Genomic DNA, 18,968 nt, shown 5'->3' with positions numbered 1-18,968 from the left:
TGACTGTCAATGATTGGCTGTACAAACAATCACATCTGAAAAAATGTCTTCGCAGCGAAATTTCCGCCAATGGATATCTACAAGTAACTTACTTCAGTGTTCGAATTGAGTCTATTTTAATTCATTGTAAGACAAGAGTAAGACAGGCTCAATAATAGAAAATGTTTTAGAATTTAAATTGTCATCACCATGTCTGAGATGCATAGTTCAATACAAAGATATAATTTACACCTTAGAATTAATACAGCTTTCTGATTACGTTATTTTATTCTATTTTTTCTGTCATCACCATCATTTATCAGTATGGCGTGCGTATTTAAAGATATTGAGGAAGGGCTGCTCGTCACAGGCCAACATAATAAATGGACAAAGATAATAACTTTACTGTTTGATCGTGAGCTAACATATAGTGTTAAATAAGTACTAGGAAAACTATACGTAGGCCTACATATTAACTGCATGCATATTAATGGACCTCTAGCAACTGTTTAGTTTTAAGAAAAATATTATTTAATGTTAGTAATTTAGGACTACCAATAATCGTATATCAAAGAAGAATTATATCTTGCCATTATTGAAAAGTGAAAATCAGTATTCACTCTGCCAGTGTCACGGCCGTCATGTCTGTAAGTTCCTTTGTAAAACAGCGCGCTGCGCACACGGGCGTGTTTAGACTTTTCTGACGTAAAAATACAAATGTTATTATTTTAAAAAAAACTTGGAAAGACAATGGCCAATGTTAGGTTGTCACCACAAAAAAAAAAAAACATTAAAAAAAAATTAAATCTAGTTTTATGTTTGTAGTATTCTATTTTTCATGAAACAAGTGGATCCCCCCAAGTTACATTATTTTGGCCTTATGGGTGGTCCCTTAACTCTTATGGGGGGTCGAGGACAGTGGTTTACTTGCAATGAAGTGCTGTTATATTCGTGAAGTTTAGCCTGATTTGAATGAATAAATGCATACAGTGGCAGAGTTGTAATTGTGCAATACAACCTCAAAACTGTCCAGGAAGTAGACAGTCACCAAAATAATTAGTTTTTATGTCAGATAAAGATATTGATTATTTTAAAGTTTATGTGTCCGATAACCAAAATGCAAAACCGATTTTTGATTACTACGTTTATGTTTTATTTCTAATTTGTAATGCTAAATAATCATTAATTTACAACTGAAAACACATTGTGCATTATGTATAATTTATTATTATTATTATTATCAATGTTAATTATAACACTGATAATAATAATAATAATAATAATACAATTTATATTAATAAAATGTAATTATTATTAATTATTTTGTATTTTTTTTCATAAAAATGTGTCATTTTAATTTTGTAATTTCATTTAATAATGTAATTAATGTAATATTGATGATAATGAATTATTATTATTATTATCAAGAATTATTACTAATATTATTGTTGACAAATAATTGTTGCCAATTATGACAAAGTGGAATGTTTCCAAATGGATTAAGTAAAAAAGTGTGATATCTGTAATATATCTGAAGTGTATAATAATAAATAAAAAGATTGTTCACACCTATGTGTTTGTGTGTCTTAAATAAGTGGGTGAAGGAGGTTGTAGCATCTGATGAGAGCTGCCTGGAGCATCGTTCCTGCTCGGTATGCGGAGAGGACTGAGCTGAACTTGAGTTTTGATTTATCCAAGCCAAAGAAAGTTTAGATGCCTGGCAAAATACAGAGAAGACGTTTATAGAAGATATCAGTTTCTCAGACCCACACACACTTGAACATAAATCCACATGTCCACATAACCTCACACACATTCATAAACAGACTTTCACGATGGAAGATTGGTTAAGGCAGAGACTGCAATGAGAAGCTTTTTCCTAATTGTTTATTCGTGATTAAATCATAAGAGAATGTGGCCAACATTGAGCATGGCTAGATATAAGGCTCTGAAAACGGGCTTGAACTGAAGCCATTAATCAGAGGGATGATGGGATTTGATGACAAAGATTAAATGAGTGTAAGAGACACCAGTCAGCTTCAGATTACTGCAACTGTCATCAAATACCACCCAGGCCATTAACAGGTCATGCAGACCCGAGCTTCAACAAGAGACTCTCGCCCCACACATACACACATATCAGCCACCACCAGCACAGCTCAAGCCTGATGACCACAGGTGCTCCACTCACACACTCTGTCCACTTATCCTTTCACACTTGCTGGAAAGTCTTCTCCATTTTTTCATCTGAGTGAAATGTCCTGCACTCAGCATGGTTTGACATGCCCCCTTTGACAACCACTCACCTAACGCTGTTTCCAGCCTATTTAAAACAAGAAAGACAAGGATAGTGTTGTCCACATTTACGGCAATATTTAAGGGCTTTGAGAGGAATGCAGGACAAACAGACTTCTCTCATTGTGAATTCAGTGACAGCAGGTTGAAAGTTCTTCAGCTAAAATTGGTCTTTGCATACCGAAATTGGAACCACTGCCCCCAGTGGCTGAAGCTGGAAGTGTTTTTGAACGTATGGGCAGATTGTCCACGGAGGGACACCAAAAGCAAGATGTTTAAATTATGTAATACAGTGAGAAGGAATGCATATTTATTAACTATACCCAAACACCAAGCATAAACATAACCATCAGTGGAGTATAAATGTAATCCAGAGAGAATACAACATCTGATTTGCGCTCTTCATTGATTACATAAAAGCGATTATTCCTGGTTTCCATGCGGTGATGTCAGTCATATGACTCGGCAGATTGGGGGGTCAATGTCAGGGCACTGGAACATTTGGTATTAACATGTCAACATGCAATTAGTTTGTTCAAATTGAATGCCAATCTTGCCAATCAATCCCAAAGTTACATAATCATGTCACAATGTTTCATTTTAAATATAATTTCCTGGCTAACATGCAACTTTGTTCATCATGAATAGGAATGTCATTCAATAGCAGATATAGGCATAGGCGATATAGGCAGGCACCAAGGGTGCACCGCTCTCTGGGGCAGCACAATACGGTACCTGATCGATCACCCCTGCACAGGGGCACAAGATCGCGATGGGGGAATGGTGCCCCGAGTTTTTCCTGACAGGCTACTCAGCCTAAAGGCTATAAATGGTTAGGAACCATAATCAAAAGTATAGGTACACCATGACACAGGATCGACTCAGTGGTCTTGAGAAAATAAACATAAACCATGTGATTGCTGGGCAGATGTGACAAAGTCATTGATGATTTTGAATCAATGAAATCTAGGAGGGGAGGGTTAAATTTGAAATGATGTGTAATAGCACAAGTAGCAATCTGTAAGTATTCTGCCATTTTCTTTATTTATTGACTATAATTTAATTGTGCAATTTAAGTTCTGTATAAATAATGTACATGTTAAAATAATTTGCCATATATATATATGTCTTTAGAAGTGTTATGATATATGTGTGGAAAGATCGATAATGCCTTTTTATTCTAAATCTCCACTTACACTTTCAGATCTGAAAGTAAAACTAAACAAGCATCACATGTGAGTATAAGATGTGAAAGTGGAGATATAGAGTAAAAAAATATTATATTTAAAAACTTAAATATTTGAAGAAAATATCTGAAGACAAGGATTTAACCACTGGAGTCTCATGGACTACCTTTATGTGATTTTTGTAGCTTCAAAGTTCTAACCAACATTTACTTGTATTGTATGGGCTTACAAAGCTGAGATATTCTTCTAAAAAAATTCAGCAGAAGAACGAATGACATACACATCTGGGATGGCATGAGGGTGATTAATTGATGATAAAATGTTATTTTTGGGTGAACTAAATCTATATATTTTGTGTTAAAGCGTATTTCTGTAAAACGTTGTTAACATCGTAAAATCCATAAATGTTGGATCTCACATAGGGCTCCAATAAGCCAGAACTGTCACTGATGTTATCAATATTAACATTTATAATCAATAAATGCATAGTTGTCAGAAATGCTTTAAGCCTAAAAAAAATAATTTCTTGGTCCTTTTGTAATGTTAGAACATCTAATACAGATCAAATTAATCATAAATTCAGATACAAACGTGAAATACGTTTTTGGTTTGTTTGTTTGTTTGTTTGTTTATTTTACTACCAAAGTAAACAAAAAAAATTATATAGGCCACTTATTTAGACAATGTTGAAGATGTAGCAATATCACTGGAGTATCTTTTGACATTAATTTAGCAAGTAATTATATTATGTTTTGAATATACTGTAACAAGAAATAATGTACTCACAACATCATTTACTTTATAATGTACCTTTTTCTTGTTCAATGTTTATCTTCAGTGTTTCTGATCAAACATAAACAAACCCACAAAACTTCATAAAAGGCCAAATATGTATGTGGTCCTCCCAACAAATTATCCACTGTTTGTCAAAGTGTGCTGCTTGTCTGTGAGTTCTCCATGGTAGTTAATGGGCACTTACCTGTGGCCAGAATATATGTTTTATGATTAGTCACGAATAGTCGCCTACAACACAGAGCCAGTGAAAAACATAGATTTCTAAAACACCATTTACTGTCCAGAATTTGTGCAAGTCATACGTAATGCAGAACATGAGGCTCCTTTTTAAAGTGAACTGTAACCATGCTATTAGTGGGTATTGAAGTTTAATGTCTGACAATTTTGCTTATGTAATGCACCAGGAGACACACGGATGAATATATGTAACGGTGCATAGTTATGTGATGTGGCCTGAGTTTCACTGATGGAAATAAAGCTTGCTTTCTTCCCAAACCATAATGGATGTATGAGGAGCTGTTAAACAAGAATGCATTATTCGTGATTAGATTGAAATGTTTAACATAAAGTTCTGCACTTTCTAGCACTGATGCGTTTAATGTTTTTTTTTTTATTATTATTATTATTTGAAAAACTGATTCTGTACTTGATTTGAACAGATGTAAATGTACAAAGATAGGTTGTACAATTAATAAAAGGCTTAAATATTTGGTGCCAAGCATTGAGGGATCAAAAGATGATACCTAATGCCAATACACTGACATGAAAATGGTTACTTGGCAAAATAGTTGAGATCGGAGTGTATCAGCCAAATCTAAATCACATCTGTAGCTGAGTTATATTACACTTTATTATTAGATGAAAATCATCATAGACAAACATAAACAAGCTTGTGTACTTTTTGTTTGTTCAATTACAGAGTAGTTAGTAACGAACAGTTAAAAAAATTATTTACGTGAAAGGAATTTTAAATTATGTTATCGACAGCATTTGTGGCATAATGTTGACATACTACATTTGTTAAAAAAAAAAAGAAGACAAAAAAAAGCAGAAATCAGTTACATTAAGGCACTTACAATGGAAGGGAATAGGGCCTGTCCAACATTCAAATCCGCACTGTTGTGCGTGTGGTGAGATGCGCGTGGATGCCGGAGAGAATAGCATGAGCCTCCACTCGCACTATGTCACAGCAGTAATACGCTCAACAAGCCACATGATAAGATGCTCGGATTGATGGTCTCAGACGTGGAGGTAACTGAGATTCGTCCTCTGCCACCCGGATTTAAGTGAGTCACTACACCACAACAAGGACTTAGAGCACATTGGGAATTGGGTTATCAACATTATGCCACTGTGACACTGCCACAAACGCTGTTGCTTGAGAGTAGCTTGTTTGTTGCTTGGCAGCTGCAAACTCTTGGAGTTAAAATAATGAAATAAATTATTAAAATTGCTTATTCCTATTATTATTATTAACAACAAATGTAACTGTCCACTGATGTATTTTATCAAATTGCTGCTATTGTCAATTTATAAAATGTAATTCACAGCCTCTTGTGGATTTTTGCTTTATTTTAATTATCACATTGTGCCAGTAGCCTCCTGTATATAAATACACACACATTCGATATCTGTTCTCCACTGCCATTGCTGACCTCAGAGTGTTAATGTCCTCAGATTTACTGATAATCAGCCAGTAATGTGATGTGTGTGAGTGTGTGTGTGTATGGGTTTACTATATGTGTGAGGTTTGCCAGCAGGCTGTCACCTGTTATTCAGATACAGCAAGCTAACCATTCCTCTGTTCTAAAATAAAAGTACCCAACAACCTTCTCTCTCTGCACATGTTGTTTGTGTGTCACAACAGGTGTCTCAGTGGTTCCGGTTCTGGAGACTGGCCATAGTCCTGAAAGCATGCTGTACAAGTGGTTTAATCCAGTCCATCACCCTATTATACCAATAGTAATACTAGTTCTGAAATTCTAGACTGCTATTAAAAATTCCTAGAGCTATTGGAGTATTTTTTGTTTGTTTGTAAAATAGGCATAATTCACACACTACCTTTTTAAGTTCCCTAATTTGTTTTAGAGTTGCAATAGACTTAAGTGTAAAAAGCTGGTAGCGGTGAGAGTGTCTTGCACAACCTCAAGACTGATGCAGACACACATACTCAACTGAAACCTAACCATATTATGAGTACATGTAGATGATCGGTGTAATTTCACACTCATTTACTATTTTCACATAAACGGTCATATGTTGTTGACATTATTGATCTATTGGGGACAAATGCTTTTAGTATTTCTACCACTGAACAATAATTTTCATTTCACACTTAACTGTCCAAACTTTATGGTTAGTTTTGTTGTCAGAGATAAGTTGAATCTTTTTGCCTTTATGTGCATGAATACGAAGTGTTTGTGTGTATACACCTCTAGGAGCCCCGAGTGGTATTTTTCATTTGTTAGGCATTCAGAACATCTCTCTGACCCCACGAGAACTCATCCAAGCCTCTGATGCTGAAATGCACACACAAACACAGGAGCACCAAGCCAAAAACACACTTTACTCTCCTTTACCATATAGCCTACTAGGTATATTTTATTTGGCTCAAAATATTCTTATTCCCAGGCCAACAAGAGTCAAAAATGAAGGAAATGTCTGTTGTTGCCACTCTGGCAAAGCCCAACTTTTAAAAAGCAAGTATTTTACATAAGTGCAAGTGAAAACTTTACACAGTATCAATATTATTCATATTCCCCATACATGTGAAGAATTACATTAAAAAGACATGCATAGCAAAATCTAACATGTCTGGAACAAAAACAGAAACAAAGTGTTCTATTCAGTCCTTGGATCATGTAGAGTAAGAGTGTGGACCTGGAATCAGCATGTATCTCATGGCAGAACTATAATCCTTCTGAAGAATGCCAATGGTTATATTTATAAAGTGTGAGAATTATCATCTTGGATCAGATTTCCTTCTGCCCAGTCTGTTCCAAGGCACAAGACAGCAGTGCTGATCCAAAAAAAACCTTTAACTGGGAGAGATTTTGTAAACACTAGGCCACATTTCCTTTTTCCAACCCTAATCCAGTGTCAAATTAAACAACATTACCTGCTAAAGACGCTGAATGCTCAAAAATTGAGTAGTTACCTGCTGATTGTCCCCTAGCAATATATAGTGACCACTGTCATTTCAACCAAAACTGGAACAGTACCTTGGAATTTAACAACTGATTTTATTCAGCATTCTTTTCGTTTTTTCACTCGGCAATTCTTACACTCCCTTAAGTACCAAACTTATTGCCATATAAAGGAGCTGAAGAGTCCAGCCTCACAACAATCACAGTTAAACTCCCCACACTCCTACCATCAGTTCAATTCACCGGTCTCATTGAACCATGATCCAGATGTCCGGTTTGTGCCAAGGAACGGTGTGTGTTTGTAGTGTAAGTGTTTGGTGTTTCTGGGTTTCCCATGTGATTCTTCAGGCACTTCAATACCCTGATGTCCAATAATGGTCGGTGCTGCTTCATCAGAATGACTTTTTAAGACATAATGTCTATTAAAATATCCTCAATGTTCTTCAGCTGTCATTTATGGAATAATTGAGACTGCAGGTTTCTCTCATTTCGTTTAAGTCTCTCACTTAGCAGTATCTCTCTCCCTCTTTTTGATATCCAAAAGGTTATAAATTACTGTATGCTATTGGCTAGTCCCAAAACCATTTACTTAGCAATTTCAGGGGTTATGCTCAAAGAACACATTCTCAACAGAGTTCTGTCCATTTGCCTATGAACTCTGTTGCAGAGCGTCAAAGTTTTTTGGTCACCAATCAAGCCATGTTGACAGTTACCTAGGAGGATGAGCTTGTCAGCCCCAAAGTCCGTGAGTCAAACAGATTCTGCTGACTACTACTGAGCATGTGCAGACCATCCCCAGTGGATAGAACCTGCCTGTCTGTCAGTGTCCCACTAGGGGAGGAGCCAAGAAATGAACTTTGTGTGGCAGCTACTTTTTCAGGGCTGGTGGCCAACCGAGGAGAAGTGGAGAAGTTGTAACCATAGAGACCATATGGACTGTGCAGGCGGAACCCATTGTAGGATCCTGGTGTGCTCTGATTAGAGGAAAATGCATTATGAGTATGGCCGGGCATTAGGTACTGCAGCTGTGTGGTTGTGCTTGGCATGGTGTGAATCTGGATTGGCAGGCCAGTCTGGGTGCAGGAGAAAGCCTCAGCTTCAGTCCCACTGACATAAGTGGAGCTTCGGGGGGTGGAAAACACATCTGCTGCAGGGCTAGCCAATCGACTATAGGAGTCTGCCGAAAGCGGTGGGGCATAGCGATGGAGTGGGTGACTTGTTCGACTGCAGGTAGAGTAATCGCACACTGGCCCCACCCCAGAACCCAGATGGAATGTAGGGGAAGAGCATGAGGATGATGAAAACAGATGCGTGTGTGCTGAGGACCCCACCACGCCAGCTGCACCTGTAAGTGGTCATACACTTCAGTAACATGTAATCAATACATGTAGTCACTTCACAACTGACACTACATACATATACATACACACACAAACACACATATCATACATGTGATTAAAACAAATGTGTGATCCCACAGTGTGAAATTCATTTTATTATGTGGCTGAGAAGTCAACCAAAATGAATGCTGCCTTCACATGCAATCGGAATTATTGTAAATACAGTACATGTGTCCTACCTCATACTGCATATGAACACCCCCCTCATATTGTAATTACAACTTGAAAACTCAGAAATAATTTTGATACCAGAGTTTCAAATTTGGGAGGAGCAATAAACATTGGAAAAGGCAGACAAGATGGTTTCTGTAGTGAATGATAGGTTTTTATAGTTTTTTTTACAAATGCAGCTATACTGTTAGTACTTATCGTTTCAGTCATATACATTTATTTATTTATTTGAAGTGAGTCATAGTGACCTCGGTTCAAATCTTTTGTTCCAGTATTTTTCCCATCCGATTTCCTGTTTCCACTCTAATAAAAAAAAAAATTATATTTAATAGTACTTAAATATGAATATAAAATGTTGATTTCATTGCAGTCGATCTCACTCATTCCCACGGCTCTGCATCGCTTGTAAGCAGATTGCATCACAGTATTACTGTAGTAATTGTAGTATCCATGTTTTTGGCAGAAACCATAGGTTTTTTTTTTCCTCCCCTTTTCACTCCAGTTTGGAATGCCCAATTCCCAATGCACTCTAGGTCCTCATGGTGGCGTAGTGACTCACATCTGAGACCGTCAATCCGTGCATCTTATTACGTGGCCTGTTGAGCGTGTTACCGCGGAGACATAGCGTGTGGAGGCTTCACGCTCTTCTCCGTGGCATCCAGGCATAACTCCCCAAGCGCCCCACCGAGAGTGAGAACTACATTATAGCGACCACGAGGAGGTTAGCCCAACGTAACCCGACCCTCCTTTGCAACTGGGCCAATTTGGTTGCTTAGGAGACCTGGCTGGAGCCACTTAGTACACCCTGGATTGGAACTCATGACTCCAGGGGTGGTAATCAGCGTATTTACTCGCTGAGCTACACAGGTCCCAGAATCCATAGTTTTAATGCAGTTAACCATGGTGTTACTACAGTAATATGTTATTAATATAGTAACCATAGTTAATTGAGGATACTGTAAATTTACAACAAAAGACCATGGTGAAACTGGTTTCTATAGTAAAACCAAGGTTATTTTTCTAAGGTAAGGGTTAGGTTTAAGGATAGGGGTTAAAGTAGTGTGTCTTTGGGACTCTAAATAAACACAATAAACACACTGCAGTGATGTCTATATACTGTATATTAGTATTTAATATGGGTGCAAAAAGCATCTGCCTTATTTATTTCATTAACCATTTGATCCATATTGTAAATTTTTACACAGAGAAAATAGCCTGTATTTGATAAAAAAATACAGCAAGGCAGCAATACATTATCATCAGCAAGACTAAAGTGTATTACAGTGTCAAAATAAGAGTTCCTCAAGAAATATGGAAAACTAAATCTGCCACCTTCAATGTATCCTATTCTCTCCAACAAGCACTTGAACATAACATACTTGTAATTATATGCCTAATTCAGTCTTATTGTGCCTTCTTAATCTTTCATCAAAATGAAATAACTTGCTCCGCCTCTTAAATGACTTTCATTTTCGGTTGATGTCACCAAGCCCACTTACTTTATAACTCTTCCCCTCCAAATCACTTATCTCCATTCATCATTTCATGTTGACTTAAAGCATTTTCAGCATGTATTAACCAATAAACAAAGTCATAAACATGCACACACATCATACAATGATAAATGAAGGTAGGAGGAAACCTACTGTATACACATGTAGTACCTTGTTTAGTGATTCCAGGAATGTCCTCAAATGTCAGAGTTCTCAGCGAGGGTCGCCAGAACGCATACGACTCTACCAGAGCCTCTAATCCCATCCTACAACACACAGCCCATTCTGATCAATACGGTTTCAAAATTTCGATGCACTCAATATGAATACAAATATAAAGAAAGTGAGATAATAGTAGTGATTTAATAACTGTTAGTGTTTGAAGTGAAAAGCTTTTAGTCTAGTGAGCAGAAAAGCCCTGCAACAGTGTGTCCAACACTGGCAGCCATCTTAGTGCTAGGCCCCTTCCTTATCAGTATATATTTGGGCAGTAAAGCACAGCAGGTAATGAAGAATATAAAATATGTGTATGTTGGTGTGTGTGTGACGGCAAGGCTATAATTATTTTCACATAGCATTATCGGTGGGATCAGACATAGAGTGCAGGAAGCCACAGTTAAAGCTTTACGAGGAGAGAGAAATAAAAGGTGAGGGGGGGAGATTTTCCTGCTTTTTCTGGAAGTAATGGAGGTGCTCGGTCCGCCTTGTTAGCATGGATGTTACCCCACCCCCTATGCAGTATCACTCAGGCGATAATTCACACAAGATGCCTCAACTTGTTTCAGCTTCAGTTTTATCAGCCACACCACTTGAGCTATCAAGTGGCCGAGTTTGTTTAGCAAACTGCTTAACTTTTCCTGTAACACTGAGCCACGGGCACTCTACAAGCCCTTGCAGAGGGACGGAGTAAAAGTGGATGTATGTGGTCTGGTGCGATTCAGCATGGTGTTAAAATCACTCTCTTTAACACTAATGAGCAGAGTAAAACTTCCCCACAGAGATTTCGAGCCAGTGCCGCAAGTTACTTCTGCACATCCTCCATTTCCTGTTTGTGTGTTTATTTATTCATTTCTCTCATTTTACATGAAGACATGGGATTATTTTTATCATGTTGCGTATTTTCTGTTGCATTTGTGCATGTGTTTATGTACATGGAATAATGCCTTTTAATGTGACGCTGTTTTTTTATGTTTATTTTGTCTGGGCCTCACTGGTATGTTGGTGATATTTTCAGTTTGGCTAAAAGAAGACTTTTCCTTTAGGATAAACAATTATCTGATAATCCTTTAATATAGTTTGATCATTCTGAAATAACTTCACACTGACATCAGAAGCAGAGGAGAAGAAAAATAGAAATTGAACAAAAACCTTTTTGTTACTTTTTAGAAAGCTATAGACAAATAGCAGTGAGTAATTTCTTTAGCAGAGTAAAATGTCAAATTTCATAACCAAAATTAGGTAAAGCTGACATCTGGCATTTCAGGGCTTTGTATCGGTATAATTGACACAGATCCATAGACTTGTATATATTTAATTTATTTACTAGATTTACCTGTTTCTTCCCGAGTCTCTGAACCCTTTTGCAAATGGATTCCGGTCGATTTTCAGTCTTGTTATCTGTAAAAGATACAAAACACATTCTACTTACTGACCCAAAGTTTGTAATGCCAAATTCCCTGACCTCACACCAGTGACCCCTATCCCACAATGCAATATGTGTGGGTTTATTTATAAGGTCTTTGCTTCCGTATGTGTGTGTGTGTGAGAGAGCATGTGTGTTGTGTTTTTATAAGCTCAGACAAATGGATGACATAATTTCCTAAACTTGGCAGTCAACATGAAAGTTTTCATAAGATTTCAAGCTTTGTCTTATCTAAAATATGCTCTAGTTTCAGCAAATGAAAACAAAGTCAAACAAAAATTTATTCAATTATCGTAAAATGTTTACACTACTTCTCTACTAATGCTGTAATATCTAAAAGTTTCTATCACTACCAAAAAAGGACCATAACAATGTCAGTAAATGTGGCAAAAACAGGCAAACTGTTATACTTTCAAAACAAATGGTCCTCAAGCCTAATGAAATCAACAATTGTAATGTGTCAGTACTGCCTCTGAACTGTAAGCACTGTAGGCACAGGAATATCAATAAATATCCCTAAATATACAAATATGTTTCTAAATAAATTGCCTTTAATGCATACTCTGTCATTCTCATAAAAAAAAAATGTCATCTATTAGTGCAAAGAGCAAGAGTTTTGTTTAATAATTTCATTAACATGTATTTTAAATCAATCCAAAATGATATGTAAAAAAAAAATTTATTTTAACCTGCAGTGTGATCTAAATAAGAGATTTCAGCACGTTTTATTATAAATAGAACAAAACAACTGTTGTCACAAAGCAAGCACCGCTTTACACAAATTATCTGTAAGCGGGCCAGTGTCGGATAAAATCTTGTGTACGGAAGGTTTTCATCTGATTATTTAATGAGGCAAAAACAATATATTATAAACAATTATACAGACTGGTATTGATATTTTCATTTTGCAACACCTTTTGTAACACAATATTATGATTATTTAAGACCATAGTGTTGCTACTTGTTTTTCCTTAACTGCTTTTCAGTTTCTCTCTGGAGCAGTGATTTGTCAACCTATGCCCATCAAATATCAGTTTACGTTGATTTACTCGGATTAATAGGGAAAGATTTGATGTAGCAGATATTGTCTTACATGTTTGATTGTTAAATAAAAAACTAAGCTATAATAATGCAATCCAATAAAATCAAAAGACACAGGGCCCTACACAATTTCATTTTAATTTCATTTCTAGAGGTAATCTGACCCTTTGTTGCAGTTACTATGATGTATCTATGGTATGACCTCATGCATATGACAGGATATTCAATGTTAGGAATTACCTGTTGGTTTTGGTATGCAGTCACCGTTGTGAAGACAGTTTCGGGAAAAGAGAATGCTTTGACACCGTCCCCAGTGGGAACCGCCTTAACGGGTGAGAGTTCTTCACCGCACTCCTTACGGATGACATGGACACGGGGCTGGTACTTGTGCATGGAGTGCAGAATGATCTGGAAAACATTACACCGCGCATCCGTGTTTAGAGTGGGAAATGGAGGAATTACCAAAGCAGTTTTCTACCTCAATAAAAACACACATGCCTCCATTTTCAAAGGCCAAACAGCCCGTTAACTGCCTCGCCCTCAGGATGCTTTCAATTGAGTTTGTTTACAACTCTCCGCATTACAACATGTTTGGGTCTTTAAAATATTATAGCAAAACAAAACGCACGTTGGGCAACAATAGCTAGCATGTGTGTAAGTGGTGCATGACCAGAGTTGTCTGGTTGTTACCTTTAATTTCTTTCAGGATCACAGGAGATGGAAATTCTGAAGGTCTGCTGCTCTTTTAACAAACTAACTCATCCAACCTACATTTACAAGCAGCTAGGATTCTTCATAGGCCTAACTGAGACATGAATCATGCAGTGTTCCCTATTTGCTTGTACAAAAATTATACTCAGCAAATTTCTCTTGAATTTAAACATAAAAAAAAAAAAAAAAAGTTTCCTCACATGGCCTTGGTCGTCGAGTTCGTTATTGGTCAGTTTGAGTTTGTCGAAGCTTATAACTTGACGCATCCAGGTCTCACCGGAAGCAGGCGAATCGGGATGAATGTAGACACGTGGCGGGACTGGAGAATCGGCATTGCCCGCCACCATCCACTTTGAGCTGTGGTAGACGTACCTTGGAAACGTAAACAAAAAAATATACACGCTAAAGCCAGAGACATTTGTAGGAAATGTTCAGCCATACAGACAAACTAACGCGCTATTAATCTATTTTGACTGCAGTTGTCGCATTGCCTTCAGGTCACGCGCCCAAATGGGTATTGCAAAAGGTGGGACAGAACATGTCAACAAAGTCCCGAAGTGCCATTTGTGCAGATGGTTAGTTCAAAATGGTAAATATGTTTTAGCACGTTTCGATCATTTGTTCTCAGTAATAATCCGTCATTAGCCTACAACTTGAAAGCGCGAGCATTTAGGAAGATTTGTTTTTTTTTTTTTTTTTATACAATAAATTGCTCACCTGTACCGTTTGTTGTCCACAGGAACAATATCCATTGCGATATAATATTGTTGATGAGGATCCAGTCCAGCAATCTTAACACGCATCGCGGGAAACATTCGTCTGGAATAAAAATTATTTCATATTAATATTTGCATCATGAATTTTAATTGTATCAGGGGAAATTCTGACAATTTTCCTTTTCTGACAAATTTATTTTTTGTATGCTATATTTGTATCCACATTATTTAATTCCTAAAACCAAGTAAATGCTGAACGTTTGAATTTAACCTCTTGCAAAAATAAAAAATAAAAATCTTCACTCAATATAGACGTTGCTAAATGCGTTTTGGGTAAAGAATTGACGATTGGTTCCGTGAAATGAACTTTGCAACGAAAAATAAATTAAAAGGAGCATAAGAAGAACTGGAATTCTAATATAATCTCAAATAATTATTCATTGTTATTATTAATTATTAAATACATTCTTTATAAAAGGCCAACCACAATGCCCAAATGTACATATGATTTGGTTGTTAAAGAAGGAAAATATATATTCGCTTATATTTATCATTCAATGTTTTAATGCTATAAAGGGTGTTTTATGTGATGCACCTGCCGGCTTTGGTGATGATCATTTCCGTTCCTATCTCGTGGAATCGCTTCCATAAATCTGAGCCCTGCAGGTCCACGCGCATCTCCTCTCCGGAGCTCGTGCCTGATTGTGCGCCCTGGGATGCAGACTGTGGGCTATCCAACAACACGTCCTCAGACCCAGCTGAAAAAGACACAAATAGGTTATCTTAGTTATTGCATATACTGTAGCTGTATGAGTGCAATCACCTTTGTAAAACTGTACGGCGACTCTAACAATTGTTTTAATTGCAAGAATGTTTAAATTGAATGGCATGCAAACGCCAATGCCTTGTGTGTGCTTTGCAATGCTAATCAACATCTTATTGTTCTCCTGGGTTAATATATGGCTACTGAATATATAGACTACCTCTAAATTTAGAAATGTAGCCTAAATATAAACTTTATTACGATGCAATTATAAATTCAGCTCTTTTTCATTAACGCAATAGGCTGAGCATTAGCCTATGCTCGATGGTGTTATTTTTGCATTTCTATTTTTGTCTTTATAGTTGGTTTTACGTCAGTCTAATCAGTCATGGAATTATTATGAGAATTATTACCATCTGAAGACAGGTAACTTCTGACGAATTACTATAACAGATTGGTGCAAAAACCACGTTAATCCACAAAAAATAAAAATATTATTTCTATGAGATATAATAAAAATTAATCGACCTTTACATTTTTCTACAGCTGTAGCATATTTTTATTTATTTATTTTGCACGCAAAGTTAGCATTTAGCCTACGCTTTATTGATGGTGAGTTAATTTTAAAGTGTTTATGATTGTGGCCAAACTCATAAACAAAATAGATTAGTCACTCTCTTAGTGTCCATATATAGCCTAACCTTTGAGATTCATAACTGCTATTTTGTGTTTCTACTTTTTCCATCGTTTTTGGTCACCTTGACTGCAATTCTTTTGTTGAGTGCTTAGCAGATGCATTATTAAATTACAGATTTATTTTCTATAGACCTACTAATGAATTGATTGACATTTTACAGGATCGTGCAAAAGTGCGTTCATTAATGTTAATTAATAATTTCAGTATTCGTGCTATTTTGTACTATTATTTATACATCTAAGGTAACAAATGAGAGGAATATGGAATAATTGGTACATTTTTAGTTGCCTGCTTCGACTCCACTTAGAGAACATCAGCGTTATTCTCAGCCTAAATCATTGCGAATATAGTTATGTTTAAGACATGTGGTTTGTCTTTGCGTATTTGTCACGCGTAATAATTTTTTGTGGACTATGACAAAAAGTAAAGTAGCCTATACTTACGGGATTCGTCGCTTGCACAGTCTATCTCGCAAATCCTGGTGCTAGGGCAAGTTCCCTCAGCTCGGGGTTGCGGACTTTCTGTCAGGTTCGACACCTCGTTTATCTCCTCAAAACAGTTTTCGTCGTCCTCCTCCAGCTTTCTTTTTTTCTCCGTGCCAATGAGCGCTTCCACCGAAAATGCGTGCGCTTTGAGGCTCATAGTACACGGAGAACGTCGTTTCTCAGACATGATCTCAAACCGAGGAGAGAGATTGGCCGAGATGTTTCTTAAGAGAGAGAGTAGTTCACCAGAAGTGCATTTGCAACAACAGCACTTAATCTGGTAATCCTTTAGTCAGAATAGTCCGCTTCAGTAGCTAATGATCACCACGAGCTGGTGACACAACAAAGCATGCACGGCCAAATCCACTGAAAAGGAAGCAACAGTCTTAGAAACAGTCTCTTCGGTGTGTCAACGCGCATAGACACCGAAGAAGTGACCGGGATTCGTTAAAGTGCCAATAACCAGCGCATAGCAGGGGCGTGGCTGTTGCGCGTCAATCACCGGTGCTGTCTGCTAAAGGACACGCAGAGTTTCGTCCCCTCGCGCAGAGCGTTCCGCCCAAATGTGGTAAAGCTGAATGAATCATCTCGCCCTCACTGAGCTATAGTCATGCTAGCGGCATTGCGATCATTTTCACACTGTGGCTGCACATGCTTCCGCATTACCTCCCCACTAGCCCTCGTGAGCCAATCATGTAGAATTATTACCAAATCTACGCCTGTATCTGCGTGAGGCCGGGGTTATTCAACCCAGTAATAAGACATGTCAAACTAACCTGACGTTAGACGTGTGGTCTACAGTTTCTCAGTTCAAGTCCCAAAGAAGCTCCCATTTTTACAGCGAGATACAATTTCCTGGCACAATCCCCAGAATAAATAGCCTACTATTATTGTTGTATATGTCTATTATTATTATTATTATTATTATTATTATTATTAGCCTAATATTGGAAAAAGAAGACTAAGTAAAAAAATTAGGATAAACATTTATAGGCTAAAATAACATAGTGTAGCCTATTATTAGCATGATATTTTCTTTGCAAATAGGCATTTATTTTTTATTGTTTTAAACATCAATCTGTTTAACTCCAAGCAATTTTTAAAGCATGTTTAGGTTGTTATATGGCCTACAGTTCAGAGCCTTACTGTAGGCTACCAGCCGTTTGGATCATGCGAACGATTGCACGGCCATTTGGACATCATGAGCACTTACAACGCGCATGAGAACGCGTGGCGCAATTATGTACATGCAGTATATTCGCATATAGTGCGGATTAACTTTCTCAACACTATTTCGGTCAAAATGTAGGATAACATAAACGTAAGAAAATATGACAGAGAGAAAGATGCATGCAAATTATGCCAGCGGGTTTGTGCATTCTCAAAATAAATAAAATGGCCAAATAAAAGACTCATTACATTACAAAACGCATAACGTTATGGTATGTATTTCACAAAATATTTATACGGTTACAGTTTGCAGAACTCTCAACTTTTTTTTTTTTTTTTTTAAAGATGTAGGCATTTCAATTTCAAAACAAAATAATATGTAATAAAATAAAAAAATTATAATATTTTAAGTTGTATTGTTTACTTTTGTTAAAAAATAATGCAATTCAATTTAATGGAATTTCGTTATTAAATTTAAATGCCTAAATCTAAAAAATAAAAATAAAAAAACAGGCAAAAATGTATATATATATATATATATTTTTTGTGTATAAAATAATTTTTAGCTTATGGCATTATAGCCTACTGGTCATGAGGTAAAGCAAAGCAGCACACTCAAATGAATTAATATACCAAAATCCGGCAGCTCCTACTTCACTCTTCGTTTAACTTGTTATAGTCAATTATCTGGTCGGATTCAGACCTATAGTGTGTTCATAATGTTGACCTGGTAAACGGGTTTTGCTGGAGTTTAAGCAAAATAAGGAATAGACGGTCGTATAGTGGTCGCCAAATGTGGTGGGACAGATGAAGTCCACCCACTCAATAATTTATGAAATAACGGATATATGCCTAAATATATTTAATTTAAAACGATATGCTTTATAATAACAATAAAATAATAATAATAGTACTTATTATTATTCATTATTTTTATCATTAGGCGAATTATTATTATTATTGAGTTAGGGTTAGAAAAATAAAGCTTTAGTTTAGTGAATGTCATTTTCTTTCCCGAATAACTTTCAACCGTATGAATTTAGATTAGTCTGGTAGCTTATAGACTGCTTATGTAATTTTTATGTAATTAAATGTTTAAAACCTTTGATATTTGTCTGCAACATTCTGTAAAATAGTTTGTACTAAATGGTGCATTATTATTCATAGTTACCGTTTAGTGTGGAGCAAAGCTGATTTAATTTTGAATAAATAAATGTTTGCATGGATAGATTTGTGTATCGCATCCTACAATACAGCAAATTAAACCTGCACTGCCT

General features: G+C 36.6%; 1 protein-coding gene across 1 annotated transcript; it reads right to left on the bottom strand.

The window, feature by feature from the left end:
- Positions 1 to 6,838: 6,838 nt before the first annotated feature.
- LOC127628931 (T-box transcription factor TBX18-like) lies at positions 6,839 to 16,934 on the bottom strand. The gene is made up of 8 exons (XM_052105912.1): positions 16,480 to 16,934; positions 15,172 to 15,334; positions 14,578 to 14,679; positions 14,061 to 14,232; positions 13,390 to 13,557; positions 12,019 to 12,083; positions 10,638 to 10,732; positions 6,839 to 8,747 (listed from the first exon to the last, which is right to left on the bottom strand). Exons 1-8 carry the CDS (start codon positions 16,706 to 16,708, stop codon positions 8,116 to 8,118), a joined length of 1,626 nt encoding a protein of 541 aa, XP_051961872.1. The 5' UTR covers positions 16,709 to 16,934; the 3' UTR covers positions 6,839 to 8,115.
- Between the last annotated feature and the right edge of the window lie 2,034 nt (positions 16,935 to 18,968).

Source organism: Xyrauchen texanus, chromosome 35, assembly GCF_025860055.1.
Source record: "Xyrauchen texanus isolate HMW12.3.18 chromosome 35, RBS_HiC_50CHRs, whole genome shotgun sequence".
Lineage (NCBI taxonomy): Eukaryota > Metazoa > Chordata > Actinopteri > Cypriniformes > Catostomidae > Xyrauchen > Xyrauchen texanus.
This window is presented reverse-complemented; position numbering and strand designations above follow the sequence as displayed.

What these genes read in the sequence shown, in the direction of transcription:
- LOC127628931 (XM_052105912.1), bottom strand. Translation starts at nt 16,708, where the DNA reads ATGTCTGAGAAACGACGTTCTCCGTGTACTATGAGCCTCAAAGCGCAC. An exon ending in CTGTGCAAGCGACGAATCCC is followed by an intron (nt 15,335 to 16,479) that starts GTAAGTATAGGC and finishes TGTCTTTTTCAG; the next exon opens with CTGGGTCTGAGGACGTGTTG. An exon ending in AGAGACTCGGGAAGAAACAG is followed by an intron (nt 10,733 to 12,018) that starts GTAAATCTAGTA and finishes TGTGTGTTGTAG; the next exon opens with GATGGGATTAGAGGCTCTGG.